Genomic DNA, 27,779 nt, shown 5'->3' on the forward strand with positions numbered 1-27,779 from the left:
GTAGAGGAGGTGCATTAAATGCCTTTATCTAGTCGGGCCGACCGGCTCCGGCCTCGTGGAATCTTCGGTAAAACCAGATTGTTGACATCCCGGTGCTCTTTATAGACAATATACCGGAAACAGCAAATATTGCTAAACGTAATGAAATAACTGTCAGTGACATCCCAACATTAACATCGTAAAAGTAAAACGTGAGAAATGAACGCTGTTTATAGGAAAGGCTTAAAATCTATTTATATTTAGGGCATCAAAATTAAAAACACAACAGGTTTCCCTCTAATGGATTTTTCAATAACTTCTATTGCTTCTACTCTCAACTGTATAAAACGGATTACATACACATTATCTGTCCATGTTCGGGTCTATAACTTTACTCCACTACATCTATCTGAACGCTGGAGTTACAAGTTACTCTACAGATTGAGGGTTTACATTTAAAAAAAACACACACGATGAGCTTATAAAATACAATTCATTGTCAAAGATTAAAGTGGTCTCTGATCCTTTTGACCTCTCACCCCTTAGAAAAAAAGCAGCATCTTTCCATGTTTCACATGTCTATGAGTTGTTATGAGTTTAACCAAAGAGACATTTCCCCTTTACCCTTCTCCCTTGGTTTCACTGAAATGCTGTTCGAAGCAGACAAACAAACAAACAAACAGACTACACACACACACACACACACACACACACACAAAGCGGCCTGCATTCCACCAGATGTTGGAAACTTTCCTCTGATATTCTGGTCCATGTTGACCTGATTGCGTCACATCATTTCTGCAGATTTAACAGCTGCACATTCAGGCTGCCAGTCTCCTGATCCACCACATCCCAGAGGAGTTCTACTGGATCCAGATCTGGTGACTGGGGAGGCCACTGAAGTTCACTGAACTCATGGTCATGTTTATGAAACCAGTTTGCTTCCTGCTGGAAGTATCCATTAGAAGATGCTAAACTGTGGCCATAAAGGGAAGCACATGGTCAGCAACAATACTCAGACCGGCTGTGGCGTTCAACCCATGATTGGTTGGTATTAATGGGCCCAGAGTGGAGCCAAGAAAACCTTCCCCCCACCATTACACAACCACCAGCCTGGACTGTTGACTCAAGGCAGGTTGGTTGCATGGATTCAAATTCTGACCCTACCCTCTGCTGCCTCAGCAGAAATCCAGATCCATCAGACCAGGCTCCATCTTTCCAGTCTTCAGCTGTCCAGGTCTGGTGCAGCCTGTGTCCACTGCAGCGTCAGGATTCTGTTCTTGTCTGACAGGACTGGAACCTGACCTGGTCTTCTGCTGTTGTAGCTCATCCACCTCCAGGTTGGACGTGTCGTTCGTCCTGAGAAGCTTCTCTGCTCACCACAGTTGTAGAGAGTGGTTACCTGAGTTACCGTAGCCGTTCTGTCAGCTCCAACCGGTCTGGACGTTCACCTCTGACCCTCATCAACAAGGCGTTTCCGTCCACTGAACCGCTGCTCGCTGGATGTTTTCGTTTTGCGGCACCGTTGTGTGAGACTGCAGAGACTGTTGTGTGTGACAATCCCATCATTCTGACGTTTGATGTGAACATTAACTGAAGCTCCTGACCTGTATCTGCAGGGTTTTATGCACCTCAACGTTGCCACATTACTGGCTGATGAAAAAACAGGTGTATAGGTGTCCCTAATAAAGTGCTCTGAATGTATTTTAACCCCTGGTTTTCATTGGTTTGTTTAACTTTTTATCTCTGGCCGTCGAGTTACATGTGATGTGTACTGGTTTATTTTACATCCCTCCTTTGTTAGTGCAGTCGGAGACTATTTATACGATTAAAAAGGGTTTCAACAAAACAAAACAAAACAAAACAGTCCGGCGCGTGAATCCACGTCATCATCAGGCGACTTAAACTGCAGTAGCGGGAATTTGGCGGTGCAGAAACGAGCGACGGAGGAGTTTCTGGTCAGTCAAAGTGAGTGAACGTTTTCTACTGATCCGGTTGTGTTACCGCAGTCTGCTGACACGGAGAAGAAACGGTCAAACGGTATCAGAGTTAAGGGTTTTGCCCGCTAACGCTGTCTGGTTCCTCAGCTAACGCTACTTTAGCTTCGACGTTCGCCGTGCCACTTCCGTGTCCCGCGCTTCCGTTCAGTCCCGTCATAGTCTCGTTTTTGAAGCCGTGTGAAGCACACAGACCTGACTCTTGTTGTCTGTTTGTTTGGTTTTTTTCCCCAGGTAGCTTGTCGCCATGACGCAGAGAAAGAAGCTGCCCACCACGCAAAGCTCCTCTCAGACCAGAGTAAGATGGGCTTCTTTTTCAAGAGGAAAAAAGAAGTGTGTTGCGTCTGTTTTTAGCCCCGCTCTCCTTCAGGATACAACATGTGTAGCACAGACGTGGAAACAATCTCACAAACAGAAAAAACACCTTCTATACGTTTACAGACTAGTTCTTCATTATTTATTTCTTTGTTATAGTTCCACGTAATTACATCTGCTTGTATCCCGCCACTCCGCCGTCACAGTCAAACTTCCTCCGTCTCAAGTTCTTGTCTTGAACATGTGGACTTGTGAAAAGCCGACGAAGAACCTGGTCACCCGTAAACAGGGCCAAAAAACCCGGCTACCTCCGGGACAGATCTATCTGGGGGGAACAAAAATCAGGTTTCTCTAATCCCCCCCCCCCCTCAATTATGGGAATTCGGGTTTCTTATTTACACAATGCTCATGAAACCAGATTACTGGAGAGCCTGTTGGAGCATGTAAACGCACTGACTGTGCATCCGTGCCCATGTTACCGTATCATATTTTCTGTCTTTCTTTCCCCCTTGCCTGATTATTTCTAACAGCCAACTGTAACGCGCTTATACTCAATTGCAAAATGACCAATATAGCCTTTAAGTCAGAGCAGAACAGGTCAGCCGAACGTGCAGAAATGTGAGATTTTCCACAGGAATCATACTCACAGAGAATAATAAATTAATGATGAATTCATATTTATTTAAACTTCTTTCAAGGAAATTCCTATTTTTCCTGTCATCAGTATCATTGTACACACTGTAGTTCTTTCTGGGACACTTCTTAGGACATTATTGGGAAATGACTGGGGAAATTCTGAACAATAAAAGAAAGCAAACATTTCTTAATGGAAATTAGGATTTTTTTTGGGTCATTTTTAACAAATTGAAAAGACTAATTGATTATCAACACAGATGCCTGTTAAATGTCTGTTGATTGACTAATCAACCACTCGTGTCAGCCTTAAGTAACATTTTTACTGTGACTGAGCTGAGGTTGTAGATTAAATATGTATTCAATAGCACCTCTGAATCCTGTAGTTTTCTCTCTCTGACAGAATCTTAAATTTGCGAGGTTTCTTGGCTCATGTTGCTTTGCTGGAGCTTCGTTAAACCGACGCTTATCAGACATCAGCTAATACTCTTAAAATTAATTTCTCATCCTGCTGTGTGCCAGCGCTTCTTATCAAACATATTTCAACTTTCCCTGAAGGGAATTTCTCCATGGCTGCTGTATATGTGGCTTGCATGGTGTTAAACTTAGAAGTATGCGGGTCCAGTCCTGCCTTACTACAAACACATTATATTTCCAGGCCAGTTGAAGTAGAAAGTTGGTGGTCTGTCTGGACCAAAGCTTGCTGAGGGTCATACTCTCTGTTAATTGTTCTGATAGTGGGGCTGTATCAGACAATATGACAATGGTCTCAGCCTACGTTTCCTCATCTAGAGACAACCTGGCGCCTTAGTGGCTCAGGAAGAGGATGATGACCTAACCCTCACTCAGCCAAGTACGTCACAGGTCCAGAGAGGGCTGGAGAAGCTCACACCTGCACAGGTCGACCGAAAGGTAAGAGAGACACAGGGATCCACTAAGTGTGTTACTTTAAATAATGAAAAAACAGAATTTTCTTTTTTTAAACGATTTATTCTTACATCTTGTGTACCTGTCCCGCAGACAGCTGAGGTGGTGCAGTACTTCTTGGTGAAGGACCAAAAGAAGATTCCCATACGCCGAGCAGGTGAAGCTGCATTGTAGCAAGCAGACAAGTTCATAGAAGCATTCATACAGTCACAAGAGTACACACAAATGATTCTCAACTCAAAATCCAATCTGCATTCAGTAAATGGAAAAGAGGGCACTAATTTCAGGCCTACTCCAGTGCACTGTGTACCAAAGCATTTACTCATGTTTTCAGTCCGCTGAAATGAATTATGAAACATAAGTTGAAGTTAAGCTAACCATTTTGATGAGTTCACTCTCTGACCGAACAGAAAAAAAGCAGAGGAAAGTGCGAGAGGACGCAGCTTTTTATTATTTTAAGAAGTTAACGGCATTTATTTGGAAGCATGCTGAGGTCCTCTGCCTGTCTGAACAGTTCAAGTGTAATGTCCTGATTTTTGGGGCTAATACTGATACCAACATTTGAGAGTTTAAAAAAAATCGGATAATGATTCATTGGCCCATATTAATATTCTTTACACCAACCAGAACAGAAGTAGAAATAGTTTATTAATTTGAAAAATAAACTTGTCATTACTATCTGTTGGACAAAGTGTAGAATAGTGACAGTGTTTCGACGCACGTCTTTTACATTTCTGTCGTTCAGTTTCTTGTCCTTTATCGGCCGACACATATGCATGAGCTAATATCTACAGCTACTGCAAATGGAAAGGATTATATTTGTAAGTGTGAGTCCTTCTAACAGTTACAATGTTGGATTTTTGTCCTAAATTTCTGATATAGTCAGATGCACACGGTACAATTTAAAGACCACAGTTTTTGGTCGATGACCGAAGATTCCACCACGTCATGACTGTTAACTTGCGCCTGGGAAAGCCCGAAATTGCACTGTGTAAAAAGCCATTAACACACGCACAAATGTACAATAAATAGTTCTATATGTATGTTTTTTTATACTCTGATAATTTCTCCTGTTTTTCTTTTCAGACCTTGTGAGAAACGTGGTAAAAGAGTACAGGAACATCTACCCTGAAATCATGAAGAGGGCAGTGCGTACTTTTGACCAGGTTTGTTCAGTCTGAGAGGATCAGTGGCAACACTGCAATCAGGTAAACATTGTCATATTAGAGAAATATCATATTAAGACTAAAAAACTGTCACAATGTTGCTCTTTTCCACTCTTTCAACCAGGTATTTGGCCTTAAACTGGTTGAAATTGACACCAAAAATCACATGTACATACTTGTCAATAAGTTGGAGACAGTTGATGGAGCCTCACAGATCATGTGAGTATCCTTATCCCTAACAGTAGTACATAAATTCATGTCAGTATATATATAAACTGTATTTATTTTAAACTTCAGTACATATTTGTTGAGAAAATCTTAGTTTTCTCTGTGTGTGTGTGTGTTAGCCCTCCCAATCCAAAGATGGGTCTGCTGTTTGTCATCCTGAGTGTTATTTTCATGAAGGGAGGTGTTGTCAGAGAAAGTGAGTGACAGAGCTTTCAACTATCCTAACTATGCTCTTTCCAAGTACGAATCAGTCACATACTCTTATTAGTCCATGCACCATTTTTTCATCTCGTCCCAAATATACCTGGTTGTGTTCTGTTTTTTCTAGACCTCATCTGGAACACTCTCAAGAAACTCCGTGTTGACCCCAGGTAAGGCGAGATTTTTATGTATTACTTTTTACGTGCGTAGTTTGCACCCGATTATTGATGACTTGACATATTCACAACTTTGAAGACCTCGAATGTTTGTTTTGTTTTGTTTCTATTCATTCTCTTCTATGATGACGAAAAAAATCTCTCCAGAGAAAAACATGACGAGTTTGGCGACGTGAAGAGGGTGGTCACAGACGAGTTTGTGCGTCAAAGGTAAGAAGTAACAGTTGTCCTTCACTTGCATTAACTTCTACAGTCAAGTCTTCTCTTGAATTCAGTTCTGTATTGCTACATTCTGACATTTCCTTTAATCCTGCTGCTCTGCTGTTACAGCTGTTACTTTCCCCATCTGAGATCTTTGTCATGCAAATGCTTACATGTAAAAAGTCGATTTTAAAAACCGCGTTCCACATATTAGGGCTGCACCTTATGATTACTTTGATCATTGAGTAATTATTTTCCTGCTTAATTATTATATTCCTGCTTAAAGTGTGTTAAAGTGCGTCTTGAGCGCTGTTTTTTTCTGACCAATAGTTGAAAAGATATTGATAAAGATTTTAACTTTAATATCACATAAGACGAGGAAAAGCAACAAAGCCTCACAACTGAGAAGCTGGAGCCAGAGATTGTTTGACACTTCCTGGACCCCAACATGGCTGCGAATTTAATATTCTGTTGTTTCAGCTCTAGTACGTATACCCGGCCATAAAATTGTCTTTCTTCAGCAGAATTCCTGCTTGAGACATCAGGTTTCTCAAACTAAATAGGAGGGCCGACGTAAGATGTGGGAAATAAAAATAGAAAATATAATATTCTGAATATGTGCACAAATTAGGCACGGAAATATTATTACATATTCTCACTCTTCTGCATCAAATTCTCCCCTGCCTCTTTCTTTGTTACTCATCGCGTCAACATGCCCTTAAGTTACCAGGGTACGGTCCTCTTCTTACATTCAGACAATTTAGCACTGTGAGAAAAAGGTGTGTACATCTTTCTGCCTGTCCCCACACTGCACTGTCAGTCCGCTTAGACACAGAACAACACACACGCCACATGCATGGATTCACGGGAACCAGGTTATCACACTGCATATTAACATGTTATTTAATTGCCCGAGTAACTGGTTTGACTGTACATCAGCACATGACTGATGTAACTGAGTGGATTCCTGAAATCAGGTTTCTTTAGTCCCCTACCCTGATCACAGAAACCGGTTTTCTTATTTACACGACATTTGAGGAATGAGGTTATTACAAAACGTTGACTCTAATCCAGCTATCTGATTGTACGCCCCTCCCTCGCAGCTAAAAGTGTGAATACCCAGGCTGTGCAGGTCTGGGTGTGAAGTTTCCAGCCATTGACATGATAGCTCAGTCCACTAATCCAGCAGATCTGTGACCAGAAGGTCCCAGGTTCAAGCCTTGCTGGGATCACTGTATTTCACTGGTGTGCTCAGAGCCAGTGTCTTTCAAACCATAGACTCTGGTTTATACCACACCACAGAGCAGCAGGAGGGGTGGGGAAGAAGCCAGACCACCACAGCAGAGTGGCTGGACCACTCACTCACTCCAAACACTATCAGCCATTATGTTCTTCAGCTCATCTTCCTTTTAAATCTCAGCAATTTATTGTTGTGTGTTCAGATTTCCTCATTCAACCCTGGCTAATACTTGGGTGGAGACCAGACAGTTGTTATTGTAAATGTTCCCACTGGTTCCTGTTCAGGCCTTTATATTTTCAGTGACTTTGGAGATCCTGGTGTTACAGGACTTTGAAATTACAAATAGCCTGTCTGTAATTTCTGTTTTTCTATGATAAGCGCTTTCCGATGTAAAATTCTGTTGAAATTCTAAACAAAGATCTCATGCTGACATACTAAGAAACTCAATATGCCATGTTTGTTTAAAGCGGCCTTTCAACCTCTGCTCAGCCATTAGTTTCAACCAGCCAATGTCACATTTTTGTGTGAGCTAAAGATTATACACTCATCTAGTGTCTAGCTCCTTCTCCTCCTCGTTGTGTCCGGATATCCACAAGACAGGATTCCAAGCAGAGTGACTGTGAGCTGAAGAATGTCTCTTATCACAAGAAGCAAACCTCCCTGTTGGCTCATCAGTCCAAATTGGCCATTAACCTCTAGGGATCTGGTCAGGGCCCTGGATTTTATATGGTGCGAAGTACTGGATATTGGAAGGTGGCGGATAGAGTTCTGTGCCTTGAACCTTTTCTGCTGGTTGATGTTTTGGGACATTCACAGTTCATTTCTCGCTACCTGCAGACCTAGCTTTGTGTATAGTCTCAGTCAGCCTTGTCAACCGCTGCTCGCTGCCGTTTCACACCGGGACTCCTTGTGTCATGTTAGTTAGTCAGAGCTGACAGGATGAGACGGACGCGGTTAAAAAGTTTTGTAAACGCAAGGACAAGGATCACAGGCAAATTTACACTTAAACAGTGTTTTGACCAGTTTGTTAATTTCTGAATATTGAGAATGTTCATAAATACTCTATCGTGACACTTTTGTAATGTGTTTTTCTAATACCATGCTTGGACTATTTGTGAACCAGTCTGACTTGGGAAACCGGTCAATAAACCTACACATTGCTTATTAGTATTAGTTCAGCGTGACAGCCCTGTGTGAAAAAACACAGATGAACTGATTTGACACTGGATTTGCTTCCCACTGAGCAAGAACCTCTCCCTTACTTTAATGAGGCAAGTCCATCAATGCAGTGACGGTGTCAAAGGGGGAGGGGGCGGCAAAAGAAGCTGAACATGCCTCAACTTTGGCCGCAATGCAACGTGACTAGGGCTGCAACTAACGATTATTTTCATAATAGAGATGTTAAATCCTGTCTCTGAGTATTACAGGCAGAAAGGCAGCTTTGTCTAATAACCGATGTGCGGTGTCTTAGCGTCTGATCAGCCCTTCAAATTCCTGGATCTGTTACTCACACTGGACTTTCTGGATTGTATTTCATGTCTCAGCGGTAACTGAATCAGCACAGCCCCAAGGCTGCTATGGGTCTGAATGCTCTCTTGGACCAGGCTTTGTCTCAGGTTTAGCTTGCGGAAACGATGGAGAGTCTTGTCTGTTCTGCACCAGCTTGCATTTGAAATTGTCTGTGACACATTAAACTGGCACTGGTGTTTCTTTTAGAGGCTTTATTTAGCTGTTAACTTGTTCATGAATGTGCAGAAGCATGATTCACATCGGGCTACAAATTATAAGTGTGTGTGTGTGTGTGTGTGTGTGTGTGTGTGTAGGTACCTGGAGTATGTGCGAATCCCTCACACAGAGCCAGCTGAGCATGAATTTCGCTGGGGCCAACGTGCTGACGTGGAAGTGTCAAAAGCCAAAATCCTCGAGTTCATGGGTCAAGTAAGTATCTGGTTTACTCGTGGATGAACAGAGTGCATCTGCCTGCAATTATATTTACCTTTAGTCAATAAACTGAACATTTGTGACTAATTAAGACTTGGCGTTTGATCTCAGCTTCATGAACAGGACCCTCAGGGCTGGAGTCAGCAGTACAGAGAAGCCCACTCCGTCCCCAGCTCAACCCAGGCCAGCACCAGCAGCCAGAGATGACTGTCCTAGTATTACAGATTCTTCTGCCTTTATTTATTCTGGCTGGTGATGAAGGAAAGGAGCCGCTGACAGATGCTGTATCAGTGCTGCGTTTACTTTCGACTTTGTGTCACTAACAGTATATCTGTCTACACAGTACGAAACCTTATAAAACTAATTCTGGTTCTGTTAGACATTATACATATTTGTATGTTCATACTTTGTACAGACGTCAGTATTTGGTCTTTGAGCCATAAATTCTTAATGTGTCTTTTAAGGAAGTTGATAACATTTAATATCACACAGACAATGCATCAGGTATCCATTTTCATTTTATTGCCAGGACTTTAAGGTAACAGCTACTTGTTCAAATTCAGAAAATAAAATCTTTTTTATAACAGATTCCACATCAATGATTTGCACTGATTGACACTTTTTTTTTTGTCGATTTCTCTCACACAATGGTACGTTTACATAGACAAGGGAACAGCAGCGCGCCGAAGCTGTGACTTTAGATACGGTTTGATGTGACCAAACAAAAAGCACAAAATTTACAGTTTTGACACTGTGGACTTGCTACCACTGACAGTAAGAACTGAATATGCATTTTCAAAAGGGATGACTCCATGTGTTTTGACCGAGAAATGTGTCACACCGTGTGGAAAGAAGTGCATTCAGTCATTTACACTATCGTGTGCTGGCATCCTGCCTCTGAAAAATAAGGATCCCTGAGGAAATTGTGTTTTCTATTGCTCCCCCCGGGTGACACAAAAAACAGGCTGTAAAATCTAATACTAATGCTTTTGAGAAGCACACACCAGGGGTCTGTATCACAGAGTGAGATTAGTGGGTTATCCACTTATCTTAGGCTCAACTCAGCTTGTCTAGTATCAGGAAGCGGACTCACTTTAAGCGGGGTAGACCGCCATGTTAACCCATGCCGCACCGCTAAACCGACTCCTGATCACTGAGTCATCATTCCTGCAGGATCCTCAAATGGACAAAAGGACTGAATTTAGAATCATTTTGTCCTGTGTCAGCCATGTGTCCACTCTGGGTTTGAGACGGGACTTCTACAAAAACAAATAATTTACCAGACTAACTCTTATGCCGTAGATACATATTAATTACTCTCACTGTTTTAGATCAGGTCAGGTCATTATTATGACCTCTGCCATGGAGGTTGTGTGATCACTCGTGTCTGTCGGCTGGTTGGTTTGTCAGCAGGATTACGCAAAAACCACTGAACCCAATAGCACCGAACTTCATGAAGGGATGGAGCATGGGTCACGGAAGAACCCGTTAAATGTTTGGGCAGATTCGGATCATTTAATGGGAATTTGGCTGAGGTCTTATTCAAGTTAGTGTTATTTTCTACTATCGGTATTCTCCTTCTCTGCTTTGGCAGCAGGGAGAGCCTTACTTTAGTTATTTCTCGTTTTCAGTAAATAAAAAAACAATTAGCTAATTTAACAGCACTAAATAATCATTAATAAATTATGTAAAATATATAAACCAGCGAATTGTGAAATATCTGAAGAAATTATTGGGGTGTGAGATAAAATTGAGAAAAATGCCATTATGAAATAAAGACAAAAACATTTTCTAATAAAAAATGTCTTACATGAGGTATAAAAGTAAGTAGGTTATGGAATAACATTTTAATATTTTAAAAATTATTTAAAAATTTCAGTTTAAAGTGCACAAAACCCAGAGTCACACTTTACGAGTTAAGAAACATGACATTAGGCAGGAGCCCTCACATGTAAACATCTTACTTTTTCTGTTAAAATGTGTCACTACATACTATTTCACAAATTGTTTAATTTCTATACTGTATTTTGCTGTATTTAATCCATATGACTAATGATTCATTTATGTAATATTGAACACTTTGGGACTCCATACCATTGTAGAGAAGTGAACATGTTGAAAATTCCAACCATATTTAAATAGGTCGCTTATTATTGAGATATTATTCCTCCTGTTTTTACAACTTCTTATTCTAGTTGTATGATTTTAATTTATATATTTTAACTTGCTGAATATCATTTTTTTGATACCGTAATAACCAGATTTCTCCACAGGTATCACTGGTTCATCTCATGCGAGTTTAAATAGTGCACCCATGGTCCTGTTGATTTTTAAATGCAACGGTGCGTCTTTCAGAGCGGGACCGGCAGACCCCAAGTTAACAGAGCCAGTTTATGCCCAGCTTCATGATACCAGTTATCCAGGATCGCCGACGTTAGGCGCAGCGAAGCCGGGTAAGTCGAAGAGAGCCAGACTAAGTCAAACTTGCTTTGTGGCACAGACCCCACACCATAAACACGGTCAGTGTAATCCTTCAGGGTTTCACCATCAGCCAGTCCCCTTTTAAATACTTTCATATTTAAAAAACACAGACACACTGCACCACCATTATAAGTATTGCACCACATCCCCTCATGTTTCTTAGTAAAATGACAAATATCCGTTAAAAACATACAGCATTACACACACTGCACCTCGAGTGTGTGTGTGTGTGTGTGTATGTAGGGTGCATAGAGTAATTGTATATTTGAGTTGTGTGAGGCACATCATGGTATCGGGCAGTCAAAGTGCCAAACTAGTCCCCTCTAGTTTTTACTCCCCAAGTACTGTGGGTGTCGTGGTTTGTCACAGCCCCCTTTGCCCTCAAGTCCCGAATCTCTCTCATTCGAGTCCCGTTCAGCTTTTGGGCCAAAGTCAGCGCTGTGACACCTACCAAAACCACATCCGCCCAAAAACCAATCACCACTGTCATCTGGACACTCAAATGCTTTAGCTCTGTGAATGCAAAGAAAACATGATACAGAAGAGACTCAAAGCTGCAGGTCAGTTCAAGTTTAAGGAATAGTTTGATATTTTGGGAAATTGGCTTATTTTTTTTCGCTTGCGCGCCAAGAGTCAGATGAGAAGAGCGATGCCACTCTCGCGTCTGTGCGTTAAACACGAAGCTACGGACAGCAGAGGCTTAGCTTAGCATAAGGAGTGGAAACCGGGAAACCGCTAGCCAGGCTCCGTCTGAAAGGTAACAAAATCCAGGGGCGGACTATTTCTTGGCGAAAGTCTCTTCATAGTGTCACTTGATCGAGGAAGACAACCGAAGGCTTCGCTGGACTACTTTTCGGTGTCTAACTTGTAGCAGAGTTAACCAGTGAACGAGCCACTGCAGGTCGTAGTGGTCTGTCGTGAGATCTGGAGACATTGGACAATGCTGGGCAACTAGTGTCAAATTTTAAAAAAAAAACCCTGTAAAACCAAAAAAAGTCAGTTTTACCCCATTTTTTTGGACGGGTTATAGAAACGAGACATAGCGTGTTAATTGCTGAGCTTTAAAAGGTGCTGGCAGGCAACTTTTGTTACCTTCGAAATGAGCCAGGCTAGCCTTTTCTCCGCTACAAAGCTTTATGCCAAGCTAAGCTAAGCTAACTGGCTGCTAGCCGTATCGTACAGGTGTGAAAGTGGCATCCGTCCTGGACATCTAACTCCCGGCGAGTTAACGATAGGGCATATTCCCCAAAATGTCGAGCTATTCCTTAAAGTCTCATTTCGGCCGCACAACGTTAACAATCAACCAAGGCCCAGCCGCTCAAAAACCAAACCTGCTTGCCAGTGTAATGAATGACGTGCCTCTGTGAAAGTAGAGACACGATAACACACAAAAGAAAAAGAAAGAAGAGGCTCAAACGACATGCCAGTCCATGTTACCCCTATGACTTTACAGTGGTTTATGCACTATCGCGGGTATGGGGGAGGACACGTAACAGCGGGACGAGGGGAAGAGGACAAAAGAAAGACAGGAACATGGGACAAACGCGTGACTATGTTCAAGAATGTCCAAACAGTGATACTGGTCCTCTGGCTCGTGTTCAGCAGCACTAAAATCATTTTCACAGTAAAAGAAACCTCTTCATGTCACTGACATTTGGCCTGAGCCCTGCATTATAAAGTGCATTTACAATGGCAATAGGCTGCCATGGGAGAAAAGTCTCACTCTCATCGCTGAGGAGTTTTCCACTTAACAACGATCACTATGATTACTTCAATTAAGAAAAGGCCACTTTCCATCAGGGTGGATGGAAATGAAACCAGCTCCCTGTTTTGTCTCCTCCTCTAGATGTGGTCTGGGACCGTCTCTAGAGCCTCCGCTGGGTCTCTGTCCACGTCCACGTTCTGAGAAAGAGACAAACTCATACTGTCTATCTGATGCCAGTGTGTATTTATGAATGTGTCTGGAAAACCATTATAGATTTATAGATTTTTTTTTCAAGGGACTTCAATACGAATTGTACTGTGTGTTCGTCCTCTCACTTTCCAAAAGCATATTATTGCCTCCCCCGCAGCCACTTTGTATGGTTTCAGCTTGATTTACTGACTAATCTCTCCATGAACTGCACCCGACTGTCACGCTGTCATCATCTAGATCAGAGAATAGTTCATTTTGTTTTGTACCAGAGAGTGATCCTGGAATTTCTTTAAGTTAGGACTGGTTCAGGTTTGCATTTGTACCATTAACGCTTTGAGTGGCTGCATGTTTCAAACATTTATCCTTTACTTTTATCTGTTTCTAGTTCTCTGCTCGGTTACTAACTGGTTTTCACAAACTCTCAATCTACAGCCCATAGTGTAGTGTTCAGGTTGAAGGAGGTGTGTCCTGTGCATTCAGCCAATCCTACCTGCTAGTTTATTAGTGACTGTGACGATATAATAATAGAAAAAAAGACCTGTGTCACACTCATTGATGATGATAAAGATGTGGGGTGGGAGTTAATTTAGCTGAGCTACTTGTCGAACTTTCCATGTTTGCCCCGGGTTTGGTTTCCAGGCCACGTGGAGCTTGGGACTAACCCTGTGATTTGTGGAGCTTGTTGGGGCTGAACGCAGCCTGACGGGAAGCTCTGCGGATGCTACTCAAATCTCAGGAAACACTCAGGAAAAAAAATTATTTACCACCGGCTTGTCTCTGTGTGTGTTGACAGCTTCAATGTTGAGGAAGACAGACTCCACTTTGCAACCTGAGAGAAAAAGACAAACGGCAACGAAGATGAGTCGGTAGCCTCGCTGGCTGCTGCTCTGTCATTAGTTTCGCAGGTATTCAATTAAGACTTCGACCTCCTGACGGCAAAGTACCAAAAATTAAGGGATGGCTATATATATATAAAACATCATTTAATAAATATATAACAACACGAGTTTCTGAATAAAATTTTCAATTTTAAACAGAGAGACTGACCGTAGGCGACTGGGGTGAGTTTCAGGACTGTGTGGAGAGGACACTTCAGGTAGGGAAGCTCATCTGACACAAACGGGGAGAAGAGGTCACAGTGTGACATAGGTCAGACTCTTGACTTAATCCTTGATGATTATTTATCACAAGTCTCGCTGTTAGAGAAATTATTTGTAGAGAAGCAAAACTGTGGGAGATATGGAGATTTTGGGGCCAATTTTTCTCTCGTACTTGAAAAAATGTAGGCAGGTAAGAATCTGGACATTTTGATTTAACTTGTGTACAGGAGCTACAGTTTGTTTGGCTAGAACATGATCCATCCTTAAATAAACAAGTGAAAATTTAAGGAAAAAAACCTACCTGTTTTGTAGGTAAGCATTAAAAAAGGTGGGACCCCGCCGCATGTGTAAAACATGGAGACTTGGGCGGTGCTATTGTAGAGAATTGTATTTTTTCTCACCAGCACTCTTGTCCAGGAAGTAGGCCAGCAGGCATCTCATCACGGCCTGGTGACAGATGACTAGAACGTTCTCCTGCCTCTCCAGCTCCATGATGACCGGCTCCAGGCGCTGGACGAGGTCCTCGTACGACTGGTGCACACACATGGGATCGCCACAGAGGTACAGTCTGTTAAAGGCTCTGGTTCTCAGATGTGACGATTTGCTGATTTTCTCCGTTTTAGTTCATGTCCAACGGAATATTTTGGGATTTCAGACGGTTGGTTGATTTTTTTTTTTTTTTTTAAACCCTTTTTCACTTAAAAGACTGAATGATTGTTTGATTAATTAAAAAAAAAAAAAAAAATAAGATAATGAAAATAATTGTTAGTTGAAACAACAAGTGCTCAACAAGACTAAGACACAACAGCCAGGTTAGCAGCTCTGTGAGGCTCAGCAGTGCTTTGAGTCAAACGGGTGTAACAACTACTGTGGTCACCCTCCTAATTTACTGTTTTTACTTTTCACCGGTGGAAATATCTGCTAAATCAGAGAAAACCTCTTTCTAGTGTTTATCACAAACTACAGGCGTCAGTGTAATGTGGCTCAGTTAAATGGAAAAACTAAATTAGCTTTCGGTTGTTTTTAGGTCTGGTATGCGGGTGCTGATTTTCTTGTTGATATTTTTGTGCATAAAATTAAGGTTTTACTATTCACATATCCGTTGCACAGCCTCCAAGCTTTGAACCCTGTTTCTCTCAACTACACCGTAGCCTTTTAGCGACGTTGCCTGCGCGTAACCATCACCGTGCATTAGCAGCCCAGTCGTATGTAAACAGACCCTGGTGGCAAGACGACCGTCAGCACAGTTTCTGCTCGTAGCCAATACTCACCTCTCCTTTGGGGTACCGGTAGCGATACTTGTCTTGGTCCCTCAGTGCAAACTCCTCTGGGTAATTCTCCTGAATCTCCTCATACGTCATCTCCTCGCAAACCCCCTGACGCAGCAAACGCAGAAGCACAGGATATAAACACACACAACGACTGTAAGAAAACATGTAAATATCTATAAAATTACGGCAGATCACATGCTGTGGACACAGAAAGATTATGAATGCACACACACGCACATATTCGCACACACTCACAGCATCTATCTCATTGAGGGCCTTCCACTGTTCATACTGGACTCCCAGAGCCTCTGCAGTCTGGATGGTCCTCTTCATGTGGCTCGTCCAGACCTTCAGGTCACTGATAGCCTGCCCATGCATATAGGTACCCAGAGCACTGGCAAACTGACAGACAAACAGAGAGGACATAAGTATGGGGACAGGATCTATGCTAAATGCAGTCCACACACTATAAACACACACACACACACACCACAGTCTCCTAACCTTTGCCCCGCGAGATGACAGCCCAGAGTCTCCCCCGATACGACCCACGAGGTTGAGCTCGCTCTCTCCGTGGCGACACAGGAAGATGGATCTCGGGGTGACGTGGATGTTCATGAGGTAGTAGACTATCCTGCTCTGAATGTGGTCCTGGACCCGGTTCACCAGGTATCTGCTGCCCACGTTGAAGATCTTAATGTAAGACAGGTTCCTACATAAAGACAAGGAGGGAACAGAAAATCCTCATTTTATTCAGACAGAGCAGCGGTACGTGGTAGGAACAGTACAGCCGTCTTCATTCAATATCTCTGAGATCCGGAGGAGTTCTGTCCAAGGATACGGCTGGTGATAGGTTTTCCTTATTGTCAACAAATCCCATGAAAAGACCAAAACCCATGTGTCAGTTCGTCTTTCAATACTTGACTGCCCTCCTCTGTCTGTGGCTCTCAGCTCTGAGTCCATTGGTTCCTGCTGAAGACCAGAATCTTTAAAAACACCTCACAGATCTATAGTTTTTTTTTTTTTTTTTTTTTAAAAGGTCTCAGCAATCTCTTAAAACAGCTGCTCACTGTAGTTTTTAATCCAAAAAAAGGAGGAAATGGTGCATTTGTTGGGGACTAGTTTCAGCGGCGGATTAATCCACATTTGGTGTAGTAGTGAGTATTTGTGGCAGCAGGACGGTGTGTGTGTGTGTGTGTGGGACTGAGTCTAAATAAACTACAGTGGAGTGGCTCCCTGATGTGTTTTAATAGTTTTTGGAAAACATGGAGGTCTGTGGCTCAGAGCTATAAGATATATCAGACTTCCACACACACACACACACACACACACACACACACACACACACACACACACACACACACACACACACACACTCTTGTTAATTCTGATCCACTTTGCTTTGTCTTCCTTTTCATCTCTCCGGGCTGTTCTTGCATATGGCCCGCCTGCAAATGTTCCACAATAAAAGCCCTGTTAAGAAATGAAGGGTTTCTCTCAACCAAAACACCAGAGGGCTTTTAAAACGCTGACAGGGAGCGTGGAGAGTTTGAATTAACAGCGTAATGCAGTAATTTCAACGGGGCAAACGGTAGCGGATCAAGACGAGGCTTTCAACTTAAATATGCCCATTCTTACTTATCAAACGGAGAGAATTAGAAATAAAGGCCTGCTCCTAACACAAGTCTGCTTCACATAAAGGTAGATAAAGGCCCCGCTCGCTATTTGAGGACATACGGTAAACAGGGAAACTGGGCTGGGTTTGATGCCGTCACCTGTCCATGCTGTCATCCAGTGGGACGTAGGTCAACTTGTAACATTCGATCCTCTTGAGGAAGTCCTCCACAGCCTCCTCTTTGTCGCAGTCTGTGTAGTCCGGACTGCTCAGCTTCACTTGCTATTTTAACAAAGAGAGCGTGTGAGAGTGAGACATAAGGCTACAGTGTGTGTCCTCATCTGGTGTCCAACATCACGTGCTTCTGGGGGACACAATGGGCCTCGTGCAACATTTTCATCTTCATGTTCTAAACATTTCCCCTCGTTTGGCCGTCAGGTTTACATTTACTGACTACAGCATCCCACTCAAAAATATCTAAAAATGATCGCAATTAATCTGCAAACTAACCCAGAGACTAAAGAGTTCATGTAGAGGAACTCTTGAAATATGAACTTATTAAGTCACAACTAAAAGTACGTTCACGCTTATCTGTCTAGTTTGGTAAACATATCCTTTTCTGTCTCTTTGAGCCGGCCTCACAGACCAAAGCCTAATTTTCTCTCCCAAAAAAGGAGCTTTTTCCAAAACAACTTACAAAAGCTGCCCAGTGAGGGTCAGAGAGTGTGTGGCAGGAGAGTTTAAGAAGGACTTCAATGCCTCTAAGTTTCTCTGAGATCTCTCATTTTAAATGTCGAATCCCCCGCTTGCTGTCATAACCTGTAAACCACAGCAGCCACATAATAATGATTCGGTCAGCTGGCTTTGCCCCAGTATAAACCAGATGTTGGCTGTGATGCAGTTTTGTTGATTGCCAGCTGAAAAGGGGACGGAAAGGAAAACAACCTAGAAAACCACAGTGTGGCCTCAAGTCGATCTCACGTGAAAATGGTAAGACGGCTCAGTGTGGATGTGGTGGACGGGGCGCTGTTGAGTGGAGGAAAACGAGGGAGGCTGGAGACTTGTTTTGTTTTGGAGGAACTCTTATTTTCAAAAAGGTATTAAATGAGTTATGGGCACTACAAACACAGCAGTCCATGTTTTCACACACACAATTTAGAATTAAGTGATCTAAACGGCACTCTGCTGAACTGAGGTGAACTAAAATGAATTGAAAATAGGAAAAAGGGGAAGAGAAAGTAAAAGATTGCACATACGGAGAACGATTCTCCTGCTGGGTTCAAAGTATCTTGCACATATGGAGAAGCACATCTTGCCAGGACCCACGTGACCTGGCAGTATGTGACTGGGGCTCCAACCAGGGCCTGCTTAGTTCAGTCTGTTTCACCAATAACAAGGGGGAAACACACTGGGTCTTGGCTCAAAATGGCTCTTGGCGCGAAGCACAGTTCTCACAGTGATCTTGGAACCACAACTTCCTGCACAAGTCAGCGCACACACACACACACACACAAACAAACGCAAACACGCACACACACTTACTTTAATATTCTCAGCGATAATCTCTGGATCGTCACATATTGACTCCACAAAGAAAACCTGAACAGGTGGGAAAGGAGAGAGACAAATTCTAGCACAATTTGGATGCATTTCAATCGAAGGTTTCCTCTTGCAATGGAGCAGAGAAAGAACCAACCTTGTAACCGTTTTCTTTGGCAAAGCCGAGGATGACCTCTCTCCGGTCTTGGGTGGTGTTGGTGGCGTCGAAGACCTGACGGAGATAACGGAGATGAGTGGCCGATTCTCTTTGGATTCAATTATAAAAGTACTAGCGATTTTTGGACGTTGGCGTTCACTCACCACGACCTGACCCAGTTCTCTGGTGAAGTAATCACACACATCTTTCAGGGCAGCGATGGCACAGGCCCTGTTCACGGAAATTTTAAAAAAATGAATAATGCAATATTTCAAAAACAGTCTGACATGTTCGTAGATAGATATATATGTATGGCTTAATATTCCATGGAGATGAGACATGTAAAGTCACACGCTGTTTGCAGTGAGACCGTGTGAGGCTGAGGGTCCATACTTGCGTATCTTCATGGCCTCTTCGTTGTCGGGCCTGAAGAACTCGTAGCTGTTGTAGGAACGTGTGGCGTCTCTCCTGTACTGCCCGACGTTGAACACTGTTAAAGGGAGAGAAATTATGTTTTTCCACGTCCAGTCGCGGCTCACGTGCAAAGCTTTTGAATCAAAAAACAAACAAACATCAAGTGACAGGTAACGAGGCTAAGAATCTACAGCCATGCTAGCAGTTCCGTGGGGATGTATATACAGCTAAATGCTAACAATGACGATGCTAACATGCTGATTAGCATCGTAGTTTAGCTGGTTAGAATGCTAACATTCCCTAACTGGCACTAAACACAGGGCACAGCGGAGGCTGATGGGAATCTCATTAGTTTTGCTCACAAACCGAAGTGCTGGACATATTTAAATTTTGAGTTGAGGGATCTCGTAAGTTGTTGCAGTTCATCCTGAGGGGAACAGGAATGTCTGAACCAAATTTCACGGCCTGGCACTTTCACTGAAGTTGTTGGGATATTCCAGTCCGGACCACAGCGGTGAAACCACCACCCAGTATCGCTGGCCCTGCTAAAACTCACTACAGTTTATTCTCCTGGAGCTCCAGGCGCCAGGACGCACTGGGTCCTGCACTGAACTGTTGACCGGCAGCTGGTTTTTCACACAAATCTCCTTTTTCTTTGTCACTAGGCACGTGGACGCTTGATGCTGAAAATGTTTCTCCAGTAAAGGCTCTGTACACGTTGGGACCTGCCTTCTGTCATCAGCAATCAGACCCATAACTGTCAGACAGGAAATAAAGGTTACGCCCAAGCGGAGCAGCGCTCCCGCTCCAAAACCGGTTTGGCACATGCCGGTTTTACGCCAGCTGGGCACGGTTTCCACGCCGTTCCAAACGCTCACGTAAAGCAACGTGCGCCACTTGCGCTGAGAAACAACACATGTACCACAGCAACAGCACTGAAAACAGTAGATACAAATGAGCACATTTCCCACGGTTGAAAAAGGTTCTGCAGTGTCTCTGCTGACGCTTAAAAAGCTGTGAAGAGATGAAATTAGAGTTTATCACAGCGTCTCTCCACCTCCTGCTGCTGATTAATTATCAGCTGACAGAGATTCCGCTTCGCAGCGTGCGTGCTGCCTCATGCGCTGCCCGTGGCTCGCAGGCACGGCTAAATGAAGCGCAGACATGGTTTCCTCTTTGGACATGTTTATCCCTGATGAAACGCTGCCAAGCTGCTTTGAAAAAAACCCAGCGTCCAGACCGGGAACTAAAGATAACAGAATTTAAGTTTAAAAATAACAAGAGCCATTAACAGCTGTTGGTAGCGTTTCTTATATAACCCAACCGATGCTGGATTCTGGATTCTGGAGGCCGATACTGATATTAATATTCAAAAGTTTTTAATATATCCAATAATGATATATTGGCTGATTCTAACTGAAACATAAACAGATATATAAACAAACAATCTTGATGTGTATTCCTTATTTTTGTTTCTTTTAAAAGTTGTGATAAAGACACATACACCTACATTTTTACCATGTTTAAAAAAAAAAAAAAGTCACACTCGCTAGTGGACAAACTATGTCATGGTGACACTGTTTCTAAATGATCTCAGACCTCGTCTGGCATTTGTGTCCCGCAGTTTCTGGTTAAAAACCAGCGAGTACATATAAACCAATACTGTAGCTCTGCACTAAGCTAATATCAGCCGATAGCTCGCCCCGGCCCACTTATGGGTCTGGCTCTTATTTCTTAGAGCTGATGGCAAAACCAGCAACATCATTTACACCAATCAAGCTTCACATTAGCACTTTCATTTTTAGCTTGTTAGGGAGAGAACACACTTGAGGTCACGTGTTAAGTTATGAAGCCAGTATCTGGAACACTTTCTTGGCTTGATCTCAACATCTGTAGTTCTATTTATATGCTACTGATACCATTTAACAAATAATGCTTCACACAAACAGGGTGGGCAAAGTAAGAGGAACATCTTAAAGTTTGATGCAAAGCAACACCCAGGCTCCTCTGCTATTGTTTACACTCACTGTAGGTTTAGTGTGGAATAAAAACATCTGAATTCTCCTCTGCTGTCCTGAATTTCCACAACCTGAACCTGTTTTAAATACTAAATATGACGGCACAGCAAAACATTTTTCCAGCTGAATGAGTCCAAGCACTGAGACCAAAAGTTAAGAATGATCACAGGGTTTGGAGGCAGCGAGCCCGAGACGGTACCTCTGGTTGTAACCCCGATCCAGTTCAGGTATCTGGTGAGCTTTTTAGAGATGTAGGTTTTCCCTCGAGCCGGGAGTCCCACCATCACTATCATGGTCGGGGAGTTGGTGAACTGGGGCACCGACGCTGAAACACACAGAAACACAGGGTGTTAAATTTCCTGCGCCGGACTCGCAGAAGGATGCGTGAAAACTGTTGGGCGTCTGCTGGAAAACCACCTCCTGCACACAAGGTCAATCAGAAGTCTCAGAAGTTGTGTTGTTCACCAATCAGACTGAGTCAGACCGCTGGCAGTCGGTTAGCTTAGCTTAGCATAAAGACTAGGGGGGAATCTGCCTACCGGCACCCGTGAAGGAGGATGGTACAGGGGGTTATGTGCTGAACTGTCTGTCGACTGGGACGAGTGTCTCGCTGAAGTCTCCACTGGTTTCACTGGAAACAGCTGAGGGGCGAGAAATAGCCCACATAGCCCCCCTGTAACATCCACAAATTGTCATGTTTACACGTTGGGTTTTTGTACAGATCAAAACGTACGAGATACAACACGATGAACAGAGGGAGCTTTGGAGGGGCTGGTAGGCAGATCTAGTCCAGTGCGAGTAGAAAAGTACCAATAAACGTACTTCCCCATATGTCAACTGTTCCTTTGACCGTTGTCCACGCATGTAAAAGCAGCCAAAATTAACTTTAAGTGACAGAAAAAAGTAAAAATATGCAACAGCCTTCTACAGCTGCATCCTCTTAACTGTACTGCCTGTCACTAACCATTGCACATGCATATTCTGATAATGAATCAACAATTTCAGTCATTTTTCGAGCTAAAATGCCAACCAACCGTTCTCTAGCTCCAGCCTCTCCAATGTGCAATTCTGGATTGTTGACAGAACATCTGTGGGTTTCGGACTGTTGGTCAGACAAAACGAGACGGCGGCGACGGCGACAATAACCATTAGTTGCAGCTGCAGGCTTAAGATAAAGTCGATCTGATTCTCATGTCGGGCCTGAAGATGAAACCACAGTGAAGCGAGTGACACAGTCTGCACATTGGACAGTAACTCGTACGATCAAACGGTGTCAACAGCAGCACTGAGAGATTTTTTTGTCTGGACTTCTTGTTCATTACACTTCTCATTAAACCTGCAAAAGTTTAAGATTTCAGAAATATAAGTTGAATCTAGAGCTGAAACTTTGAACCAGTTTACCAAGCCACTAATGGTTTGAAGCCCCATTTGGGGTGGATTTGTGTCTCTGGGGGAGGCGGGGGGGGGTTTCAACATGACCAGTGCTGATCAGTGACTTTAATCCTGCCTTGAGAGCATGTGAGGTAACTTTTTCAACCCCAACTCCTGCAATAATTAACTACTGTTTACCTCTGGTTTTCCCTGTGACCTGGCTGCTCCTGCTGTAATTTAAATCCCTGCAGGTTGGACATCCCTGTATTTTAAAGTGGATCTCTGAGGTTTTTTTTCCCCAGCGGGGGGAAGAGCTGCTTGTGCTCCTACCCTATTTTTGCCTTTTTTGACTTTTGTGTGATTATGGAGCGAGTCAAAACTGTTTCTGTTTTCGGTGAAAACGTGTCTCTAATCTGATGGAAACACGTTGACACCAACATGCAGGCATATTTGGGAACCGAAGCGAGGACAGACAAAACTAAGACCACCAGGAGCGAGAGAGCCTGTTAGAGGTCGTCCAATGTGCCGTTGTAAAGTCAGCTTCCGTTATTCTCTTTTAAACCTGGTGTTTTTAGCCTATGTTTGTTTACATTTTGGCAAATTGGCTGAGTTATGTAAAAGCCGTTCCTGTTCTCCGTGCACCCACGGACGTACAGGCGACTATCACCGGCCCACTGTGATACTGAAGAAAAACTCGCAAATGTGATCCGTCTCGTACAAGTTGCGACGCGTCTTTGCCCTGAGATTTCTGAGTGGCTCTCTGCAGGCTCGCTCCGGAGGGACACCAGAGATAATGATATCCTCCGGAAGTGTGAGTCACATTAAGTCATGCGGACACGTGTTCAGGTCTGACTGAGTTAATTTCCTGAGAAGAACAATTTACGGCTCCTCGCCGAGTGTCTACCAACGATTAATTTAAAAAAAATAATCGACAGTGGACTCAAGTGCAAGTTTGAAGCAGGTCTGCTTTACTTGGGTACTACATTTATCTCACTGCTATAGTTCTTTTTCAGATTAGGATTTTGCATTAAAACCTGTTTTATGAAAGATAACAGAAATGACAAAACATTGTCAAAGATTAAACCAGCGGTTCCCAACCTTTTCGGATTGTGACCCCTCACCAAAAAAAAAAAAATCAGTATCTAGTTGGGGCCCCAGCATCTCAGCCACAGAGACCTTTCCCCCCTCTAAACCCCTCACATGGTTTCAATTGTTCATTAAAACTAAAAGATGAGAGAAAATAAAAAGTGTTTACAGTGATACAGTTGAAATATTAATCATCTCAGGACCCCACGGATTTAAAGTGCTGGGGATCATCAGATCAGGTTCAGGAGCAGAGTGATGAACCTTCGGGGTGAGTGGCCCTCCGGTCTCCCGCAGACTGGGACGCTGTGCTCTAATCCCCTGAACGCAAACACACAAACCGGCGGTTTAACAGGGCAACGTCGATCCCCGCACTGAGACTGCCCCACACCTGGCCCAAGCTTTCGCACCGCAGTGAAAGGAAAGGAGCTAGTATCCGCGCGTGTGTGTGTGTGTGTGTGTGTGTGTGTGTGTGTGTGTGTGTGCGTGTGTGTGCGAGTACTCACAGCCCCTGCGCTGGCTCAGCCTGCTTTTCATCCATGGCACCCAGGTTTTCTCCAGAGGATTTTGAGTGAGTGTTCTCTGCGTTTCTGACATGGCTCAAACAGCCATGTGTGTATAGACCTGTGTACCGTGTGTGTGCGCGCATGTGTGTGTGTGTGTGTGTGTGTGTGTCAAAGAGCACGAAATAAGGAGAACCGAACAGATTTCGAACTTGATCACACCATGTCAGAGTGGGAGGAGACTCAGTGCTCTGTCAGTCAGCACACCTGTTTGGCTTGTCGCAGGGGATGGAGTGCCTCTGATTGGTCAGGTGACCTGTCAGTCACGTTCACCGCCCCGGTGAAGCCCGGAAACATCCACCAATCAGCGCGCGCAGCTCTAAACTTTACACCATCATATAGAATGTGGTTTAGCGTGACGAGTAACAGGCACGCTGAGCAGCTGTATTGTGATTTTTGTCAGATGACGTCTTACATAAGCCAAGCCCCGCCCGCACGTGTGTGTGTGTGTGTGTGTGTGTGGGAGAGACAGAAAAGGCAGTAAGAATGTGAGGGGGGGGGGGGATTTCTAGCTGTTTGGGTGTGTGTTCCGGGCAGTGGTTGTTGTTTGACAGCGATATGTGAGGACGCACATCTGGCAAAATGATCGGCCTGTCACGCAGCAGCGCCAGTTAAGCACGTTTCCCCCCCGCGCTGCACCGTTACAGTTAGAGGTCCTGCCTGCGGAGCGAGTTGGGCAGAAGTGCGGGACACGAGTACAAACCCCAGCCGTTTGCACTTGAAGTGCTTCATCACTCCCGTTCCGGAGGGACACGTTGCACCGTTTACCCCCCTACATTTATCTGACCGATACTAGTTACTAGTTACTTCACTACTGGGCCACAGCAACTCCTCCTCCAGCACAAGTTTGCCATGTTTACATGCTACACGCTTGACTCTCTCGCGGCGCTTTGTGTTTCCCGTCCTCTGCGTTATCTTGGCGTTTCCTCGCTGCTTAAAATGTCAGCTTTGGCACCGCCGGGCCCCGGAGGAACGAGACCTCACCCCCGGCTCTGTACCTGTACACGGACCGGTTGACAATAAATCTGATGCATTTCCGTACTTTTACTTTTGATGCACTGAGGACTCGACGGTTGTGCCGCTGTCATTTTTACTTGAATGCAGGACCTTTACCTGTAACAGAGGATTTTTTTTTTTTCAGTGGCAGGAGGAAGCATCCAGATTCATTACACGAGTAGAAGTAGCATTATCACGCTGCAAAAATACTCCATTACAAATAAAAGCCCTGCACCGAAATGTTACTTCGGTGACTAATTCAGGTATTAAACGATAAATGGGCCCGAAACATCGGAAGTAAAAGTCCTCAGTGCAGAAACATGACCCCGGTGGGAGAGGTACCCTCCTCGCTCGACGTGAGAAGATCATCCCACGGTGGGAGCTGGCCGAGCCAGGAGAAGGGCGAGGTTGAGATATTCACCTCTTCGACGCGCCGGTCGGTAGTTTAACCTCCACCATCTCATCAGCTCCTCGAATGTTCCCCGTTATTTGTGACGTAACCGACCAACCGAAGCCCCCGGACACACACGGCTGAGTAAAAATGCGTGAAATGTATCAAGTGACACGGAAATGCTCGAGTAAGGCGGTACCTCAAATTTGTACTCGATTACTTTCCACCACGGGTATTTTCTATTCCTACTTTAACTCATCGTATGCTACGACCTTCGTGACAGTGGAACTTTCTGCGGGACTGTTGTATTCTACTATTCGCCAGGTGTCCCTAGTAAACTGGAGATATATGCATGTACAGTCTCAAGCCAAGTAACGATACCACGACGTTCACCAGAGGTGTAATGTAACGAACGAGAGAAATGATCCCTAAAGGACAGGCACTGAAACCTGCTCGGGCTTGGGCTCCCTTCCCAATGCGCCTCCAGGGGGAGGGATGGGGGCCCACGGTGGCCCCGCCGTAGCTAGTGCGTCAGGTCGGCATCTTCCGACCGTCCCGGTCTTGTTGGCTTGAGCGACTCTGGACTCTGGAAGACACCGGCTCGGTTTTTGTTTTTTTTGGACGTGGACCAATCAGGTCTCAGATTAGTTTCAGGTGAACCTTTGAATCCTGCTCCTCATCACTTACGTCGGACATGGACATAAACGGGGGTCACATGACAAGTCGCGATCCCGTGCTTTAGGTGCGGTACTTGCGTAAATGTACTCAGTTACTTCCCGGCGCTGACAGTAGCTTCACACTGTTCTACCGGTACTTTGACTATTTCTTCCACCGCTGTTGTCAACGAGTATTCGAGAAGCGGATTTCACGATTTTCCCGGAAAAAAAGAAAAGAAAGAACATGTTCTGCTGCATGACTGAGTCACGCAGCAGCTGTGTGTGTGTGTGTTTGTTTGTTTGCGTGTGTGCGCGTGCGTGCCTGTGCCTGTGTGTGTGTGTGAGGGATCGAGTGCAGGTTACCAGTCTGTCTGCTCTTGAATCAAACCTCACCTGTGCTCTCGCACCGCACGCGCCGCGGCCGCCGCACCGGATCCGCGTTCTGCCTGGACTCCATTTGTTTCTTCAGGCCGAGACCCTGAAGCCACGTGGGTCGCTCCTCGTCAGAAGACTACCCCAAAATAAATGCGTGACCCCCCCGTCCCCCCGCCCCGCCCCCGCCCCACCCATACCCCCAGGCCCAGCCACGCGTCCTCCGCCGTGCAGCTGCAACCTCTGGTTCCTTCCCCCCGACCGTGTCCGCTGCGTCGCTGCGGGCGGACACACACCAGCGGCACATGCGGAACCTCCGCGAAAGCACCGCGGTGCTTACGTAATGGTGCAGAAGTGTGTGTGAGCGCACATGTGGCCGAATCACTCCGAGCTCCGCTCAGTGATCAATGAGACTGATCGACAGTTCGCGTCACGGGGTCGCGCACGCGCGCGCCGTCCGTCTCTCCCTCACTTCCCCGACTGAGGTAAACAAGAGGACGGGTGCGTGTGCGCGCGCATGGTTGCGTAACTAAATTGCTGGGGTCGAAAACCTGGACATAGCGTGAGCTGTGCGCGCTTGCGTGCGCGCGTGTGTCTCTGTCACTCACCGTGCGGCCGCTGGAACCGGAGCTTCCTCCCCGCGCCCCCCGGCGCCTCGGCTCCGTCTTGCGTAACCGCCGCGCTGTTCATCCTCCAAATCTATTCCTGGCGGACTGTGTGTGTGTGTGTACAGAGTGTGTGTCCCTGGCCCTGCTCCGCGCGGTGATGGTCGGTCGATACAGGCCAGTTGCAGCTCGTCAAATACTCTTAAAACGTTGGTCCTCCTCCTCAGT

The 27,779-nt window shown here is 44.6% G+C and overlaps 2 protein-coding genes across 9 annotated transcripts; one reads left to right on the forward strand and one right to left on the reverse strand.

The window, feature by feature from the left end:
* The first annotated feature begins 1,817 nt into the window (after positions 1–1,817).
* On the forward strand, positions 1,818–9,585 carry ndnl2 (necdin-like 2). 2 transcript variants are annotated; one of them, XM_040153545.1, is made up of 11 exons: positions 1,818–1,947; positions 2,211–2,274; positions 3,717–3,836; positions 3,945–4,008; positions 4,938–5,017; positions 5,142–5,236; positions 5,365–5,441; positions 5,574–5,616; positions 5,770–5,832; positions 8,887–9,001; positions 9,116–9,584. In XM_040153545.1, the coding sequence occupies exons 2-11, from the start codon at positions 2,224–2,226 to the stop codon at positions 9,209–9,211; spliced, it is 804 nt and encodes a 267-aa protein (XP_040009479.1). In that variant the 5' UTR covers positions 1,818–1,947; positions 2,211–2,223; the 3' UTR covers positions 9,212–9,584. The 2 variants fall into 2 exon arrangements, with proteins under 2 accessions (XP_040009479.1, XP_040009480.1); XM_040153546.1 differs by having other exon boundaries at positions 1,931–2,019; positions 9,116–9,585.
* Positions 9,505–27,779, reverse strand: si:dkey-96f10.1 (6-phosphofructo-2-kinase/fructose-2,6-bisphosphatase). 7 transcript variants are annotated; one of them, XM_040153537.1, is made up of 15 exons: positions 26,968–27,072; positions 22,549–22,714; positions 21,714–21,839; positions 19,476–19,572; positions 19,247–19,313; positions 19,083–19,157; positions 18,929–18,985; positions 17,547–17,668; positions 16,276–16,483; positions 16,027–16,173; positions 15,772–15,876; positions 14,902–15,031; positions 14,448–14,510; positions 14,165–14,229; positions 9,505–13,387 (listed from the first exon to the last, which is right to left on the reverse strand). In XM_040153537.1, exons 2-15 carry the CDS (start codon positions 22,661–22,663, stop codon positions 13,328–13,330), a joined length of 1,437 nt encoding a protein of 478 aa, XP_040009471.1. In that variant the 5' UTR covers positions 22,664–22,714; positions 26,968–27,072; the 3' UTR covers positions 9,505–13,327. The 7 variants fall into 7 exon arrangements, with proteins under 7 accessions (XP_040009471.1, XP_040009474.1, XP_040009475.1 ...); XM_040153540.1 differs by lacking the exons at positions 22,549–22,714; positions 26,968–27,072 and adding an exon at positions 27,555–27,779; XM_040153541.1 differs by lacking the exon at positions 22,549–22,714 and having other exon boundaries at positions 26,968–27,091.

Source organism: Xiphias gladius, chromosome 18, assembly GCF_016859285.1.
Source record: "Xiphias gladius isolate SHS-SW01 ecotype Sanya breed wild chromosome 18, ASM1685928v1, whole genome shotgun sequence".
Lineage (NCBI taxonomy): Eukaryota > Metazoa > Chordata > Actinopteri > Istiophoriformes > Xiphiidae > Xiphias > Xiphias gladius.

Coding starts and splice junctions, on each gene's coding strand:
- si:dkey-96f10.1 (XM_040153537.1), bottom strand. CDS start 22,663: ATGGTTATTGTCGCCGTCGCCGCCGTCTCGTTTTGTCTGACCAACAGT. Junction 19,573..21,713: donor GATCGGGGTTACAACCAGAG/GTACCGTCTCGG, acceptor TCCCTTTAACAG/TGTTCAACGTCGGGCAGTAC. Junction 19,158..19,246: donor GAGAACTGGGTCAGGTCGTG/GTGAGTGAACGC, acceptor TATCTCCGTCAG/GTCTTCGACGCCACCAACAC.
- ndnl2 (XM_040153545.1), top strand. CDS start 2,224: ATGACGCAGAGAAAGAAGCTGCCCACCACGCAAAGCTCCTCTCAGACC. Junction 2,275..3,716: donor AAAGCTCCTCTCAGACCAGA/GTAAGATGGGCT, acceptor TTCCTCATCTAG/AGACAACCTGGCGCCTTAGT. Junction 5,018..5,141: donor CAGTGCGTACTTTTGACCAG/GTTTGTTCAGTC, acceptor TCTTTCAACCAG/GTATTTGGCCTTAAACTGGT.